The 14,295-nt window shown below is 41.1% G+C and overlaps 1 protein-coding gene across 2 annotated transcripts in view; it reads left to right on the top strand.

The window, feature by feature from the left end:
- The window catches only part of LOC137353425 (protein phosphatase 1 regulatory subunit 12C-like), a 76,678-nt gene that overhangs the window by 30,247 nt on the left and 32,136 nt on the right, over positions 1–14,295 (top strand). For both annotated transcript variants that reach the window (XM_068019696.1, XM_068019695.1), the window contains exons 10-14: positions 1,980–2,159; positions 7,562–7,659; positions 8,940–9,056; positions 11,811–11,901; positions 12,516–12,659. In XM_068019696.1, the coding sequence (XP_067875797.1) occupies positions 1,980–2,159; positions 7,562–7,659; positions 8,940–9,056; positions 11,811–11,901; positions 12,516–12,659 (630 nt within the window). The remainder of the gene's footprint in view (positions 1–1,979; positions 2,160–7,561; positions 7,660–8,939; positions 9,057–11,810; positions 11,902–12,515; positions 12,660–14,295) is intronic.

Below are 14,295 nucleotides of genomic sequence, written 5' to 3'. Positions count from 1 at the left end.
TGGCTAAACCAGTTGTGCCCCATGTATGTTCAAGTCTGCGCTTGGACTTGAAGGAGCTGTACCAGGGATTGACCAGGCTGAGAGAGTATAAAGGTTTTACTGGAGACAAAGCCATTAAAGATGTAGATGAGAGAGTGATAAAACCTCAAAATCCTACTTTTGGCAGCACTTCTGTAGTATAATCAGAATACAATGAGAAAGTAGATTTAAATATTTGAGCCAGGAGGTGAAATTCAGTAACAACTGAGTCACTGATGCACTGTTTGGTTTTGAATATTTTGCCTTTGCTGCAGAGAGTATCTTTTGTTTTGAAAGACTATAAAAAAAAAACTGGTTAGGTTATAGTGTTCATGGTCACATTTGGAAGTTTAAACTGTGTTTCCATAAGTGTGTGCACGTCTGTCTATCTCTGTGTCTCTTTATGAAGAGGGTAGGATGCAATTAATAAAGACAATCCTCTAACACAGAAAGCACTGTTGAAACCTCTGTATACAGGCAGGAAAGTGAATTTGAAGAAGACGGATGTAAGGAGCAGGAAATATTGCAGGAAGTATGTGTGTTTATTTGGCAGCTCGGAGCTCCAAATAAAAACCCCATTAGCATCAGTGCATTTGATAAAGGATGAGACGCGAGTGGATGACAGTAAGATAATGCGCTTTAATGTTTTTGCAGCTTCAGGTAGTGGGTGCAGACTGCCTAGCGTATAGCATGTGACTGACCTGAATGTGAAATACTTTGCAAAACTAAAGCCAGCTTGCTAATTTTAGTTATTTATAGCCCTGTAATTTATGTTTTGCAACTGTGAACACAGCTCGATCAGAGTGTGGTTGCATTCACGGTACATTGCTCAGTTTTCAATTGTGACCTTGTTTGGCACTGAGTTTGGCTGTTAACGTGGAAGAGTTCCATTCAACTTGTTTTACATTGGGGAAGGGCAATATTTGGCTTCAGCTATATGAACGCAATTTATTGCCTCAGTACTTCATTTGATTTTTAACTCAACTTCCCATGCCTTGCCATCGCTAGGCATTGCTTTTGAAAGTCTCAAAGTCCACATTTTAAGGTCGACTTTAACTTCAGCTTTAGGAAGGATGCTTGGATTTTCACAATTTACGGTTCTGCCTTCCTCTTTCAAAAAAAAAAGCAAACTACTCCATTGTAAATGAAACAGTTGGTCAAAAAAATCCCACCACTGCCAACTCCGTGTATAGGGATTGTGGCAATAACTGTAGCCTTGCTTAAATTGAGAACAAGAAATGTGCACTAGCACTTGAGTTTTTGCTGATCTGTGCATGCAGCTACATCAGTGCAAACCAGCAAGTTGTGGATATGTCATTACTGCTACTGATGTAAGGAAAGGTAACATTGGATTGTTGGGTGGGGTATCTACTGTACTCCTCAGACTTTGGTAAATAAGGTATTGCCCCAAATGCAGCACTAAAAGCTTAATATCCAACTAAGTGGTGCAAGTGTTGCAACTCTGATTACTCTGTAATGACCAGAAGGTGTAGGTTATATGGCTGCTTGACCTTGCTCCACCATTCAATAAGATTGTGGCTGATCTTTTACCTCAACTCCAAGGTATATTGGGATAGGGCAGGAAAGTGATTTTCTTACTGTCCAGAAATATATCCATCACCGTATTGAACACACTCAACAGCTGAGCATCCCAGCCCGAGTTAGAGAATTCCAAAAATTCACAGCCCTCCAAGTGAAGAAATTTCTCTTCATTTCAGTCCTGAAATGGCCAACACCTTATCCTGAGACGATGACTTCTTGTTCTAGACTCTCCAGCCAGGGAAAACAGCATTTAACTAGGGCAAATTCATTCCTGTCTAGTTCAGTTCCCCACTTGATTATTTGCAAACATCCATTCTCTGAACAAGTACCCAAAGCCGTATCAATGGGGATATCTATCTGAAGTATAATTTAATTAGGCTAGTTAGGTGTTTGCTTTATTTTCTCTCCTTTTTTTGCAGTACACTGGCTCGTCTACAAAGCCAGCTGGCGAGCAAGAAGCTCCTCAATCTTGGCGCACTGGACTTTGGAAAACTGGTAGCTATGGCGCATTGCAGGATGCACAAAGCCCCCCTGACAAGACTGCAGTGGGCAGTATCAAACGCTCTGCTTCCTCCCCGCGGTTAGGCTTGAATGAGAAGGTTAGTAGTGTTCATCATTTGGCTTAATTAAAAACAGAAAATGTCGGAAATACTCAGCAAATCTGGCAGCATCTGTGGAGAGAGAAACAGAGTTGATGTTTCAGAACTGGGAAAAGTTAGAAATGTATTAGTTTTTGAGTGAAAAGGGGGAAAAAGTTACATTTCTAACCTTTCCCAGTTCTGATAAAGTCCTGAAACGTTAACTGTTTCTTCCTCCACAGGTGCTGCCAGACCTACTGAGTAGTTCCAGCATGGATCATTAAACTGAACAGGTCTTTATAGAAACATTACTGTTCTTTGAAATATCAAAATAACAAAGCTCTTTCGCCTTCACTAACCCTTAACCTATTACTTGCATGGTTGTATGCAATTGTGGAACCATCCAATTGGCTTTGTAGCCCCCCCCCCCCGCCCCCAATAGCCTCAGACTGATACAATACAGTCAAGATCCAGCTCCACATTTCTTTGCAAATATCCTAAACGTAGAGAATTTAAAACCGCTATACTATATATCAGGAGTGAAACATTCATATGATAGGATTCACAGGATACCCTGTCGAGCCCCTTAAGAATTTTGTATGTTTCTATGAGATTACCTCTCGTTCTTCTAAAATCTAGTGAATATAGGTCCAGTCTACACAATTTGTCATAGGACAATCTCCTCATTCCAAGAATCAATCTGGTGAGTCTCCGTTACGCTCCTGCTAAGACGACTATATTCCTTGGGCAAAAAGACCAAAACTGTACACAGTACTGCAGATGTGGTCTCACCAAGGCCCTATACAATTACAGTAAATCTTAAATTCTTCACTCTCATAGTCTGGTCTTTTTGTAATAAATGCGAAGATAGCATGTGCTTTCCTAATTGCTTGCAGTATCAGCATGTTAACTTTCTGTGCATGTACAAGGATGCCCAGATCCCTCTGAATTCCAACATTCCTCAGTCTCTCAATGTGTTTAAAAAAAAACTCTGCTTTTCTTTTTTTTTTACTACCACATTTCTCCATGTTATTGCCACTCATTTAACTTTTCAAAATACTTTTCCAGGTAACAAGAATGATACCAAAATTGTGAAGTTATAACTTAGTAAAGACTGATCAATCAGTCTTTCCTCTTTTTCTCTTGGAGAGAAGGCTGAGGGATGATCTGATAGAGATCTTGCAAATTATGAAAGGTTTTAAGAGTAGACACTTTTGGGAAGGACAAAATCTGAAGCTGTAATATAATAGTCACCAAGAAATCAAATAGAGAATGTACAAGAAACTTACTCACCTGGAGTGGTGAGAATGTGGAACTTGCTATCACTTTGAGCAGTTGAGGTGAATACTATAGATGCATTTATGAGGAAGTTAGATATGAGGGAGAAAGGAATAGAGGGTTTTGCTGATAGATGATGGGATGAGGTTTGAGTGGAGCATAAATACCAGCATGGACTAGCTGGGCAGAATGGCCTTTTTCTATGCTGTATGTTCTTTGTAAATATTCCCGCCCAAACTTTCTGAAAACAGTGCCTCCTTTGATGCTTGCAATTGAATCAAATAGCTTGACCTCTTCTCCTGTTCAAACTATTTTAATCAACCTGTGATTGCAGAACTGTCCAGGCAGCACTGCTGGACAGAATGACCAATGGCTCTGCATTCAATAGGTAGTGGCCCTTTTCTCGTATGAAAATTGTCAAGTGCACATCAATGCCGATGACCTGTGAGACTGGGATGTGAATGTTCTGAAGCCTGCAGAAACAACTAGCAATAATCTAGCCACCTAAGAGGGCAGACTCCGTTTAACGTTCCATCTGAAAGACAACACCTCCAACGTCTGCTGAGCTGACTTGGAGCGGGGCTTGAAACCACAGTGATCTGACAGAGTGCACTGGGGGCCGAGTGGGAGCAAGAGATGCAAATCATTTGTGAGACAGGAAGAAAGAATGCACATGTCAGCGAGGGTCAACGTGTGATGTTGAGAAATCAAGGAAGCTGATGAGTTAGAAGCTGAGTATGTGAAAAACTGCTTGTAAAGTAAGGATCTGAATGTATGTGGGGGTTATTTCACTTCAGAAGGAACCACTACTTAAGAGTTACCGCCTTTCTTTCCCCATCGTGGTGGACCGTTACACAGTAAGTATTGTAATCTGATTGTGGTGACGGATTTTAGATATTGGTAATGTTGGTAAAGGAGGATGTGGTTTTGGGGGTGGAATGGCATGAGCAGCAGATGGAATACTGACTGTCAGTGGAGCCCCTCAGAAGAGGAAACATGAGCCATCGATCAAGTAGGAATAAAGAGAGGTTGACAAATATAATGAAGTCTAGTTTTGAGATTATTTTAAATAATGAAAAGAGAATACCAAAAGTGGCTTCGGTGTTTTGAATAGAATATAGATAGTTTGTCTATGATCTACTGTGGATAATCCAACTTTCCCAGGGTTACCTGCAAAGGGTTTTGAGCAGTTTTGTCCAGTCTAATTAGCCTGAGTCATCAACCTAAAAACTGCTTTGAGATTAGGAGCTTTATGGGTCAAATTGGGTTCCAGAAGAGGATGAATTCAATAAGGAACTCGGGAGTAACTTCTTTACCTAGAATGTTTTATTCGTTCATAGGATGTGGGCATCGCTGGCTGTGCCAGCATTTATTGCCCATCCCTAATTGCCCTTGAGAAGGTGGTGGTGAGCTGCCCTCTTGAACCGCTGCAGTCCATGTGGGGTAGGTACACCCACAGTGCTGTTAGAAAGGGAGTTCCAAGATTTTGACCCAGCGACAATGAAGGAACAGCGATATAGTTCCAAGTCAGAATGGTGTGTGACTTGGAGGGAAGTTGCAGGTGGTGGTATTCCCATGCATCTGTTGCCCTGGTCCTTCTAGTTAGTAGAGGTCATGGGTTTGAAAGGTGCTGTCTAAGGAGCCTTGGTGAGTTGCTGTAGTTCATCTTGTAGTTAGTGCACACTGCTGCCACTGTGCGTCAGTGGTCAAGGGAGTGAATGTTTGTGGATGGCGTGCCAATCAAGCGGGCTGCTTTGTCCTCATGGTGTTGAGCTTCTTGAGTGTTGGAGCTGCACTCACCCGGGCAAGTGTAGAGTATTCCATCACACTCCTGACTTGTGCCTTCTTAGGAGATGAGTTACTCGCCACAGGATTCCTAGCCTCTGACCTGCTCTTACAGCCATAGTATTTATATGGCTACTCCAGTTCAGCTTCTGGTCAATGGTAACACCCAGGATGTTGGTAATGGGGGATTCAGTGATCGTAATGCCAGTGAATGTCAAGGGGGGATGGTTAGATTTTCTCTTGTTGGAAGTGGTCATTGTGTGGCGCGAATGTTGCTTGCCACTTATCAGGCCAAGCCTGGATAATGTCCAGGTCTTGCTGCATTTCTACACTGCTTCAGTATCTGAGGAGTCACGAATGGTGCTGCACATTCTGCAATCATCAGCGAACATCCCCATTTCTGACCTTATGATTGAAGGAAGGTTATTGATGAAGCAGCTGAAGATGGTTGGACCTAGGACACTACCCTGAGGAACTCCTGCAGTGTCCTGGAACTGAGATGATTGACCTCCAACAACCACAACCATTTTCCTTTATGCTAGGTACGACTCCAACCAGTGGAGAGTTTTCCCCCTGATTCCCTAATGACTCCAGTTTTGCTAGGGCTCCTTGATGCCATACTCTATCAAATGCTGGTTTGATGTCAAGGGCAGTCACTCTTACCTCACCTCTTGAGTTCAGCTCTTTTGCCCATGTTTGAACCAAGGCTGTTAAGAGGTCAGGAACTGTGGCCCTGGCAGACCCAAATTGAGCATCACTGAGCAGGTTACTGCTAAGCAAGTGCCACTTGATAGCACTATCGACGACAACCTCTATCGCTTTACTAATGATCAAGAGTAGACTGATGGGTCGGTAATAGCATAGATGTATTTTAGAGGAAGCTCTAAAAGTATGAGGGTGAAAGGGATAGAAGGGTATGTTGATAGGGTGAAATGAAGTAAATTGGGAGGAAGTTCATGTGGAATATAAACCCCAGCACAGACCAGTTGGACCAAATGGCCTGTTTCTGGGCAGTAAAATTATTTGCAATTCCACGTGACCTCGTGTAGAAAGCTCCAAGAAGCTGACAAAGGATGGAGGGAGAGGAGAAAAAAGGAATTGTGCACCATCCGAATGGAAATATATGCTACTTTTTTAACCCTTTAAATTACATGTAACTTTTTGGGTATTCAGCACTTGTCTCCTAATGTTTAGTTTAGTTTAGAGATACAGCACTGAAACAGGCTCTTCGGCCCACCGAGTCTGTGCCGACCATCAACCACCCATTTATACTAATCCTACACTAATTCCATATTCCTACCACATCCCCACCTGTCCCTATATTTCCCTGCCACCTACCTATACTAGGGGCAATTTCTAATGGCCAATTTACCTATCAACCTGCAAGTCTTTGGCAGATTTTTATTTGTAAGCATTCATTTTTATTTGATATTAAATTATTTGATAATTTAAAGGAGCTATTTCTGGACAGTAAAAACTGTTACTTAAATTTTACTTGACTATTCCAGTGCTCTCCTGGCCGGTCTCCGACCTTGCACCCTACGAAAATTAGTGCCAATTCAAATTTCTGTTGTTTATCTGTATCTTGCATCACACGCAATCCCGTTCACATGTCACCCCTTTGCTTGCTGACCTAAATTTGTTCCTGGTCCGATTGCACATCAATTTTAAAATCCTCATCCTTGTTTTCAGGTCCCGCCGTGGCCTCACCACTCCCTTTCTCCTTCAGCTGCACAAACCTAGGTGATCTCTGGCCTCCATGCGTTCCCGATTTTTTTTTTTTTAAATTATTTGCTCCACCACTGGTGGCCGTGCTTTCAGGTCCCTTGTCCATCAGCTTTGGAATTCCCTTCCTAAACCACTCTGCCTCTCCGCTTCTGCCCTCCTTTTAAAATCGTCCTGTAAACCTACCTCTTTGACTAAACAGTTGGTCTGCTGTGCTATCTCCTATGCTTCAGTGTCAAATCTCTCGTGAAGTGCCTTGGGACATTTTGTTATGTTAAAGGCACTATATAAATGCAACTTTTTTTACACTATTGTAGCTCCCTGGGCATTGTTTATATCTATAGTATCCTTGTGACATTAGACTGAGATTGACAGCCTGTCATTTTAAAGCCACTTTTCGGTTACTTCCTCTAAGGAAATGGTGCCAGTGGCTTACCCAGCTTATTGTAGCTTGCTTCTGAATTCTTCTAACTGTTCGTATATTTCTGCCTCCCAATTAGAAGAATCCATCGTAAAAATGACTGGCTTCCTCCTAAAGGTTGTTTGGGGGAAATCTGTAACAAAGTGTAATGCTTGAGGTGTGACTATTGAAATGCAACATTTTTTTTAATGTTATGCTAAATTCAATTCCGCAGGGCAAAGATGTACCCGAGACCCGTCTGGCCAGAGTGCCTCCTACTCTGATGGGAAGAACATTCAGTGTGCCTGAGACTTGTGCTGAGCATGCAGTAAGGTGAGTGTGTTGTTGGAGTAAATTGATTGTGAGATATTATCCTTATTTTGGTATAGCTACCCGGACAAAGTCCCTTGTTTTTTTTTGTAGTTCTGGAGCATGCACTGGAAATGTTTATGTTGCAATTTGTGGTGATCTAATTTCATTAGTTTTAAAATACTTCTGTCATCTAGCCCTTTTCATAAAGAATCAGGCCATCTGGGTCTAGGCTGGTATTTAAACACCACACAAGCTTCCTCCTACCTGTCATCTTCTCATGTTATCAAGACATCCTTCTATTCCTTTCTCCCTCCTGTGTTTATCTAGCTTCCTCTTTAATTGTGTCTGTTCTATTTGTCGCAATCACTTCATGTGATTAGCGAGTTCCAGATTCTAACTACACTCTGAGTAAAGAGGTTTCGTCATGAATTCTGTATTGGATTTATTAGGGAGCTGCTTATTTTTGAACTGCAGTAGTATTTCTCAGTCACAAATAATAAGTGGATTTCAGTTTATTCCCAAAATGTGAATTGAAATGTTTTCATGCACATCTTTCCTAGCATTGGGCCTGTCGATCTGAAAATAAAATGGCACCAAACCTTTGGAAGTATGTTCTAGTTTAGCTTTAACATAAAAAGCACCATTTTTTTAAATGTTGGCTGTTCTGTCTGGCATTAGATTATGGAAATCTTAAGTACACTTCCACTACATTGTACTTGCATCAGCTCGCCACTCTGTTTAGAAACTACAACAATGTATGCATGCAGACACTTATTCAATGTTAATTATATCAGTGATCCTGCATCATTCCATTCTTGAGTAAATAAAGAGCTTTTAGCTGGCTGATTTGTATCCTGTACATTTTCTGTAACTTATTTATGGGCGAGTGAAATTCCCATTAATTTGCATTCAACTTCACAACTTAGCATAGTGAGATTTGAACTCCGGATATTTTGGATTGAATCCTGCATCATTAACATTACACTACCATATCCATGTCATGCTCACAGTAAGTCAGTGAATGCTGTGTTTGATGAGGAAAGGACCCTCTCTCTACCTGTGTATTCTATGTATTTATGTATTCTGCTAAAGTGAAGTTGTGTGTAACTGATGTGTCGCTTAAGGCTACAGGTTCTAATTACTATGTGCACACATCCTGAGGAAGAAAGGGAGAAGTGGGCAGCAGGGGTTATACATCATGTCCTCCTTTATAAGAAATAAAAGATGAAAACTTAATATTAAAAAAAAAATATTTTTTTTTAATTTCTTTTCTGAACTGTTTCAATGTTGTCTACTTCTAGCTCTGCATACCAGCAGGATCGGGAACCCAGCTCCCAGATGCCAAAGGACTTTACAGGCACATACCAAGGTGGTACCACTGCTCCAACAAGCATCACAGACTTTAAAGAGAGGCGCAGGTAAAATAGCTTTTGACACTAACTGAGAAACGCACACAAAGGCAGAATACAACTGATGTTGGAAATCTGAAATAAAAACACAAAATGCAAGCAACATTCAGAAGGTTGGGCAGAATTTGTAAAGTGAAACAAAGTTAACGTTTCATGGGAACTGCAAGTTAAGGGATAAACAGCTTTTCAGCAAACACGGCAGGGGGGCAGGCAGAGACCAACAGGGAAGGTTCTGTGATGGGATGGAGGACAGGAGTAATTAAACAACAAATGGGATCATGGTGCAAGGCAAAAACGGAAACAAATAATGGATCCAGAGGAAATGTTTTTTAAAAAAAAGTTACAGAATGTCCAAGGGAAAATGGGAATGGTGATTAAGATCTAAGGTTGTTAAACTGAGTGTTAAGGCTGGGAGGTTGTAAAGTGCCCAGTAGAAAGATGAGTTACTATTCCTGAGGTTTGTCTTAAGCTTCATCGGAACATTGTAGGAGGTTGAGGACAGAGAGGTCGAAGTGGGATGGAGAATTAAAATGGGAATTGAGCAGAATCTCTGGGTCACATGGGTGTAGATGGATCTTTGCAACATTGCACACATTGAACTGAATAATTGGCCCCCTTTTTAAGGGTAGGCATGTAAAATGAAGCTGTTTCTCAAAGGTCACAAAGTGAATTTGTTGTTCAGTGAACTCAAAGGGCAGTGGGTTTAGTTCTTCGCCAGGAAGCTGTGCAGACTGCAGTTTGCTTGTTGCATTCAAGTTGCAGCACAGCATCTGAAGATTGCTTACCCTCTGCAACCAAATATTACATCTGTGTGCATAGGTGGATAGTTTTTAAACATAATTATCATCTTTGAACAGCAAATTATAATTGATTCAGTGAAGTGTGCTTAATAGAAAGTATAAAAAAAGTACTTTTCAACGTTTTTATAATGTGATTCTAACCCCTATTCGACTTATCCACTTGCTCAGTTAGAACCTCGTTATGCAAACATTTTAACATAAAGGGCTTTATATGCATAGCTACAGATACACCCAGGTATATAGGCCTTGCTAATAATTGCAAGTGTAGGGGAACTACTGAAATAGGGCTACTTTTTTTTTGTAACAGGAGCCCTTAATGGAAATTTTGTGTGGATTTAATTTCACGTCTAGCTGTTTTGTAATAAATATGTGGAACCAGAATCAAATACCAGTGTTTTTCTTATGGGGGATAGTTCCCTGCCTATTAAGGACACTGTACTCTCCATATGTTGGGAAAACCAGCAAGTATGTAAATAACCTAAGATAGGAAGGTATCATTAAGAACAGAACCACTTGCATTTATGTAATGCCTTTAACATAGTAAAATTTTGGATGGCAATATAATGCAACATTGCATGTATTGAACTGGATAATTGACCCCTTTTAAGGGCGGGTATGTGTTGAACCTTTTCAATATGTTGTCTTCTGCTGGTAAGGGGGAGCTGTTTCTCTCTGGTCACAAAGTGAATTTGTTAAGTGAAGTCATGGGGCAGTGGGTTTAGTTGTTTGCCAGGAAGCTGTGCAGACTGCAGTTTACTGTTGCATTCAAGTTTATCAAACAAAGCATTATCAAACACATTTTGACACCAAACCACATAAGCAGACATTAGGACAGGCAAAAGACTTAGTAGAAGAGAGGTTTTAAGGAGCATTCTCAGAAAGGGGAAGTAGAGAGGCTGAGGGAGGGAATTCCAGAGCTTGGTGCCCAAGCAGCTGAAGGTTTGGAGTGATTAAATTGAGGATTTGCAATAAGTCAATATTGGAAGCACCCAGAAATTTTGGAGGGTTGTAGGGCTGGAGGTTGCTACAGAGATGGGGAGGGGGAGGGGCCAGCAAGGGATTTGGAAACCATGGTGAGAATTTTGCAGCCCTGCTGGACTGGGAGCAGGGTGATGGGTGAATAGGACTTGGTGTAAGTTGGGATACAGGCAGCAGAGTTTTGGATGAGTTTGGGTTTATGGAGTATGGAAGTTGGGAGGTCAGTCAAGAGAGCATTGCAGTGTTCATGCCCAGAAGTAACAATGGGATGGTTAAGGGCTTCAGCAGCAAATGAGCTGAAGCAGGTTGGGAGATGGGTAACATTAGAGGTGGAAGTAGGTGGCCTTGATGGAGCGGATATGTGGCCGAATTTCATCTTGGTCAAATAGGACGCAAGGGTTGTAAATGGTCTGGTTCGGTCTTGCAGTGGGGTAGGTGGAGTTAGTGGTTGGAGAATTCAGCTTGTGCACGCAAGCAATCAAATTACCAATGCAAAGACCATATTCCTGGATAAACTCCATCAAACCTTGGAACAATGTCTGCACAATTGTGACATGACAATGTTGCATAAAAATCGTTACGGCCAAAAATTGGTGTACGTTTGATAGACCTGTGCCTGAATCAACAATGTTTCTATGATGGAGAAATTTAAAGTGGGGGGTAATTGACATTCTGAAAGGCTGGAGGATCATGCTGCTGCTACTAGTCTCTCTCTGCAAGCCAATCAAGATACACTCCTGCACCATTGATGGATTAATACATAGTTGCCTATTTTGCCAAAGCTGCAAGGATCAGTATTGGAGACAAAGTATGCCTGGGCAACTTTGGCCTACCTGTTGATTTTCATTGTATGAAAGGCTGGCTAATTATCTGTGGAATTCTCAAGGAATATATTTGGCTTTTTCAAAGTGTAACATTGAACTTAGTTTAACCTCCGCACCCCCCCCCCCCCCCCCCCCCCCGCCCCCCAATCTCATTTCTGCAGATTATATCTTACTCCAGTGCGTGATGAGGAATCAGAATCCCAAAGAAAGGCACGATCACGACACGCTCGGCAGTCCAGGCGATCGACACAGGTCAGTGTTGACATGATGTAGCAGGTGCTAAATCTAGCTGCTTTAGAATGTCTGAGTTCAGCGACTCAAATGTAAACATTTAATTTTGCAGTTTGTTTAGCCACTGTACTTGCCATAAAAGGGCAGTGTTGTCTGCCTATAACCACCTTTGACTGCTCATGTAAGTTAATATTTTCATCCCAATAACGGTTCATGCCTGAAAGGCAAATTAATTAGCAGATAGTTTTACATAAAGAAAAACTAGAGGTTGGATATCTGAAATCAGTACTGGAACTACACAGCAGGTCTGTCCGTATATGGAAAACAGGGCGTTTTAGGTGGAACGTGTTCTAGAACTAAATTCATGACAAGTTGAAGAAAATGAATATAGATTGTTTCACATGGATTTGCATTTTCACTATTTGTCCATTCACTTTGAAGTCTAAAGAAGTGCTGTGATAGTAAGCTTCCCAATAGTTGACTCTATGTGTGTAAGAAATGAGAGTTTCATTTGGCATCAGTGGAACTTAATTTGAGTGTTATGATTTTGTTTCCCACCATATATGTACTTCAGGAAACAAGTGGTTCTGCTTGTCTTTGTTTAAAAAAACAAGTGTATTTCCTTTTGTTTGTAGGGTGTTACTCTCACAGATCTAAAGGAGGCGGAGAAGACCCTAGGTTTTTCTACTGAGAAAAAATCCCAGGACCAGCTGGAGAGGAGGGAAGAAGGGAAAGAGAATGATGGCAAGAAAGGAAGGAGTTTAGTGACCGAGGACAAGGTGAGAATGCACAGATAGCAAGCTGCTGAAGCTGCGAACAGAACAATCTTTGGATCAGTAGGTTGGGTACGATGATGGGCAGGAACTAAAGTTTCTGATCTTGTGAGGAAACTCTTTGCCAAAGGGTTTACTTGTTTACTTGTCCTGCCGGCAAGATAGAGTGATTGCTTCATTGACCAGTAGTGGGTGTGTATCAGGGAGGAATTACACAAGAGGAAAAATTGCTGTAGAAATTTCAGTATTGTGTGAATGTTCTTCCTGCATTTATTCTACACATACAATGAGCAATCAACTGGGGAAGGCAAAGACCTCTAGACAGAGTCATGAAGGTTTTGTGCCTTTTGAAGCCATATTCATCCTTTAGCAGTAATATTGCACTTATTTGTCTTGGCTGTCTACAAGTTTGATTTATGAGCTCATACTTGATGGGACTAAGAATGATCTTATTCTCCAGTTTCAAAACCTTAGGAAGAATTTTTTTTAGAATACTTTTCCCAGGATGTATCTTTACTCATTTTATTTGCTTTAGAAGTTGAATGCAGATATAGTAGTTACCTAAAAAGTGTCATTGTGCTCTTAAAACTTAGTTATCAGAAGGATAGTCTAGATGTCTGTTGTATGGTTGCCATCTCTCTGCAGCAGAATTCTTAAATCCAGTTAGAGCATCTTGTTTGACTATTAAAACTCTGTGCAAGTTTAACCTAGTCACGTTGCACTGCAGGATTTTTTAATCTGAATTTTTTTCTTAATATCTGCTCTTTTGCAGACTTGGAATTTTTGTTAACCCTCCACCCAAGTCATTTAATAGCAAGATACCCTGAAACTGCCATCTTTGTTTTTCCACTTTCAATCTATTTGAAAAGGGCTACCCTCTGTCTCCTTTCTTCAGCCACCTTTTCAGCTTTTATGCTAACTTTTCACTTCTCGGGAAGCTCTGCCACATTTAGTGAAAATAAAAAACAGTTAAAACTGCATTTACTTCAAACCCCAACTTACAGCTGCTTATTATCCACACCAGGTACTTCATTTATTGAGATGTTGAGAATCTGTTTGTTGTCAAACTCTCCAAAGTATTAAAAATTGAGGATGGAAGGATCAACTGCTCGTGGGGGAATCTAGAACTAGGGGGCACCGTTTCGAAATAAGGGGTATCCATTTAAGACTGAGATGAGGCAGAATTTCTTCTGAGGGTTGTTAATCTTTGAAATTCTCTTCCCCAGAGAGGAGTGGAGGCTGGGTAATTGAATATATTCAAGGCTAAGTTGGATAGATTTTCAAGCCAAGGGTTGTGGGGGAGCAGACAGGAAAGTGGATTTAAGGCCACAGTCAGATCAGCCATGATCTTGTTAAATGGCAGAGCAGGCTTGAGGGGCCAAATGGCCAACTCCTCTTGTTTCTTACGTTCTCCCTGCCTAACCTGGAGCCAGAAAATTGCATATTCCTGGCCATTTGCAAATCTCATACCATATAATCCTTAAACTCTGACCTATTTATTTAGGTAATGTCTCGAGAGGGATTGGCTGAGCAGTAGCCTCAAAAAGGGGGAAGCCATTTTAATAGCTAAACGTTGCAATCATGTTCCATAACCAAGTCTATTTGATCGCAAATTAGATATTGTCATACGTTCTAGTTTTTT

This window comes from Heterodontus francisci, chromosome 41 (genome assembly GCF_036365525.1).
Source record: "Heterodontus francisci isolate sHetFra1 chromosome 41, sHetFra1.hap1, whole genome shotgun sequence".
Lineage (NCBI taxonomy): Eukaryota > Metazoa > Chordata > Chondrichthyes > Heterodontiformes > Heterodontidae > Heterodontus > Heterodontus francisci.
Note: the sequence above shows the minus strand (reverse complement) of the source record. Positions and strands in the feature narration are given on the sequence as shown.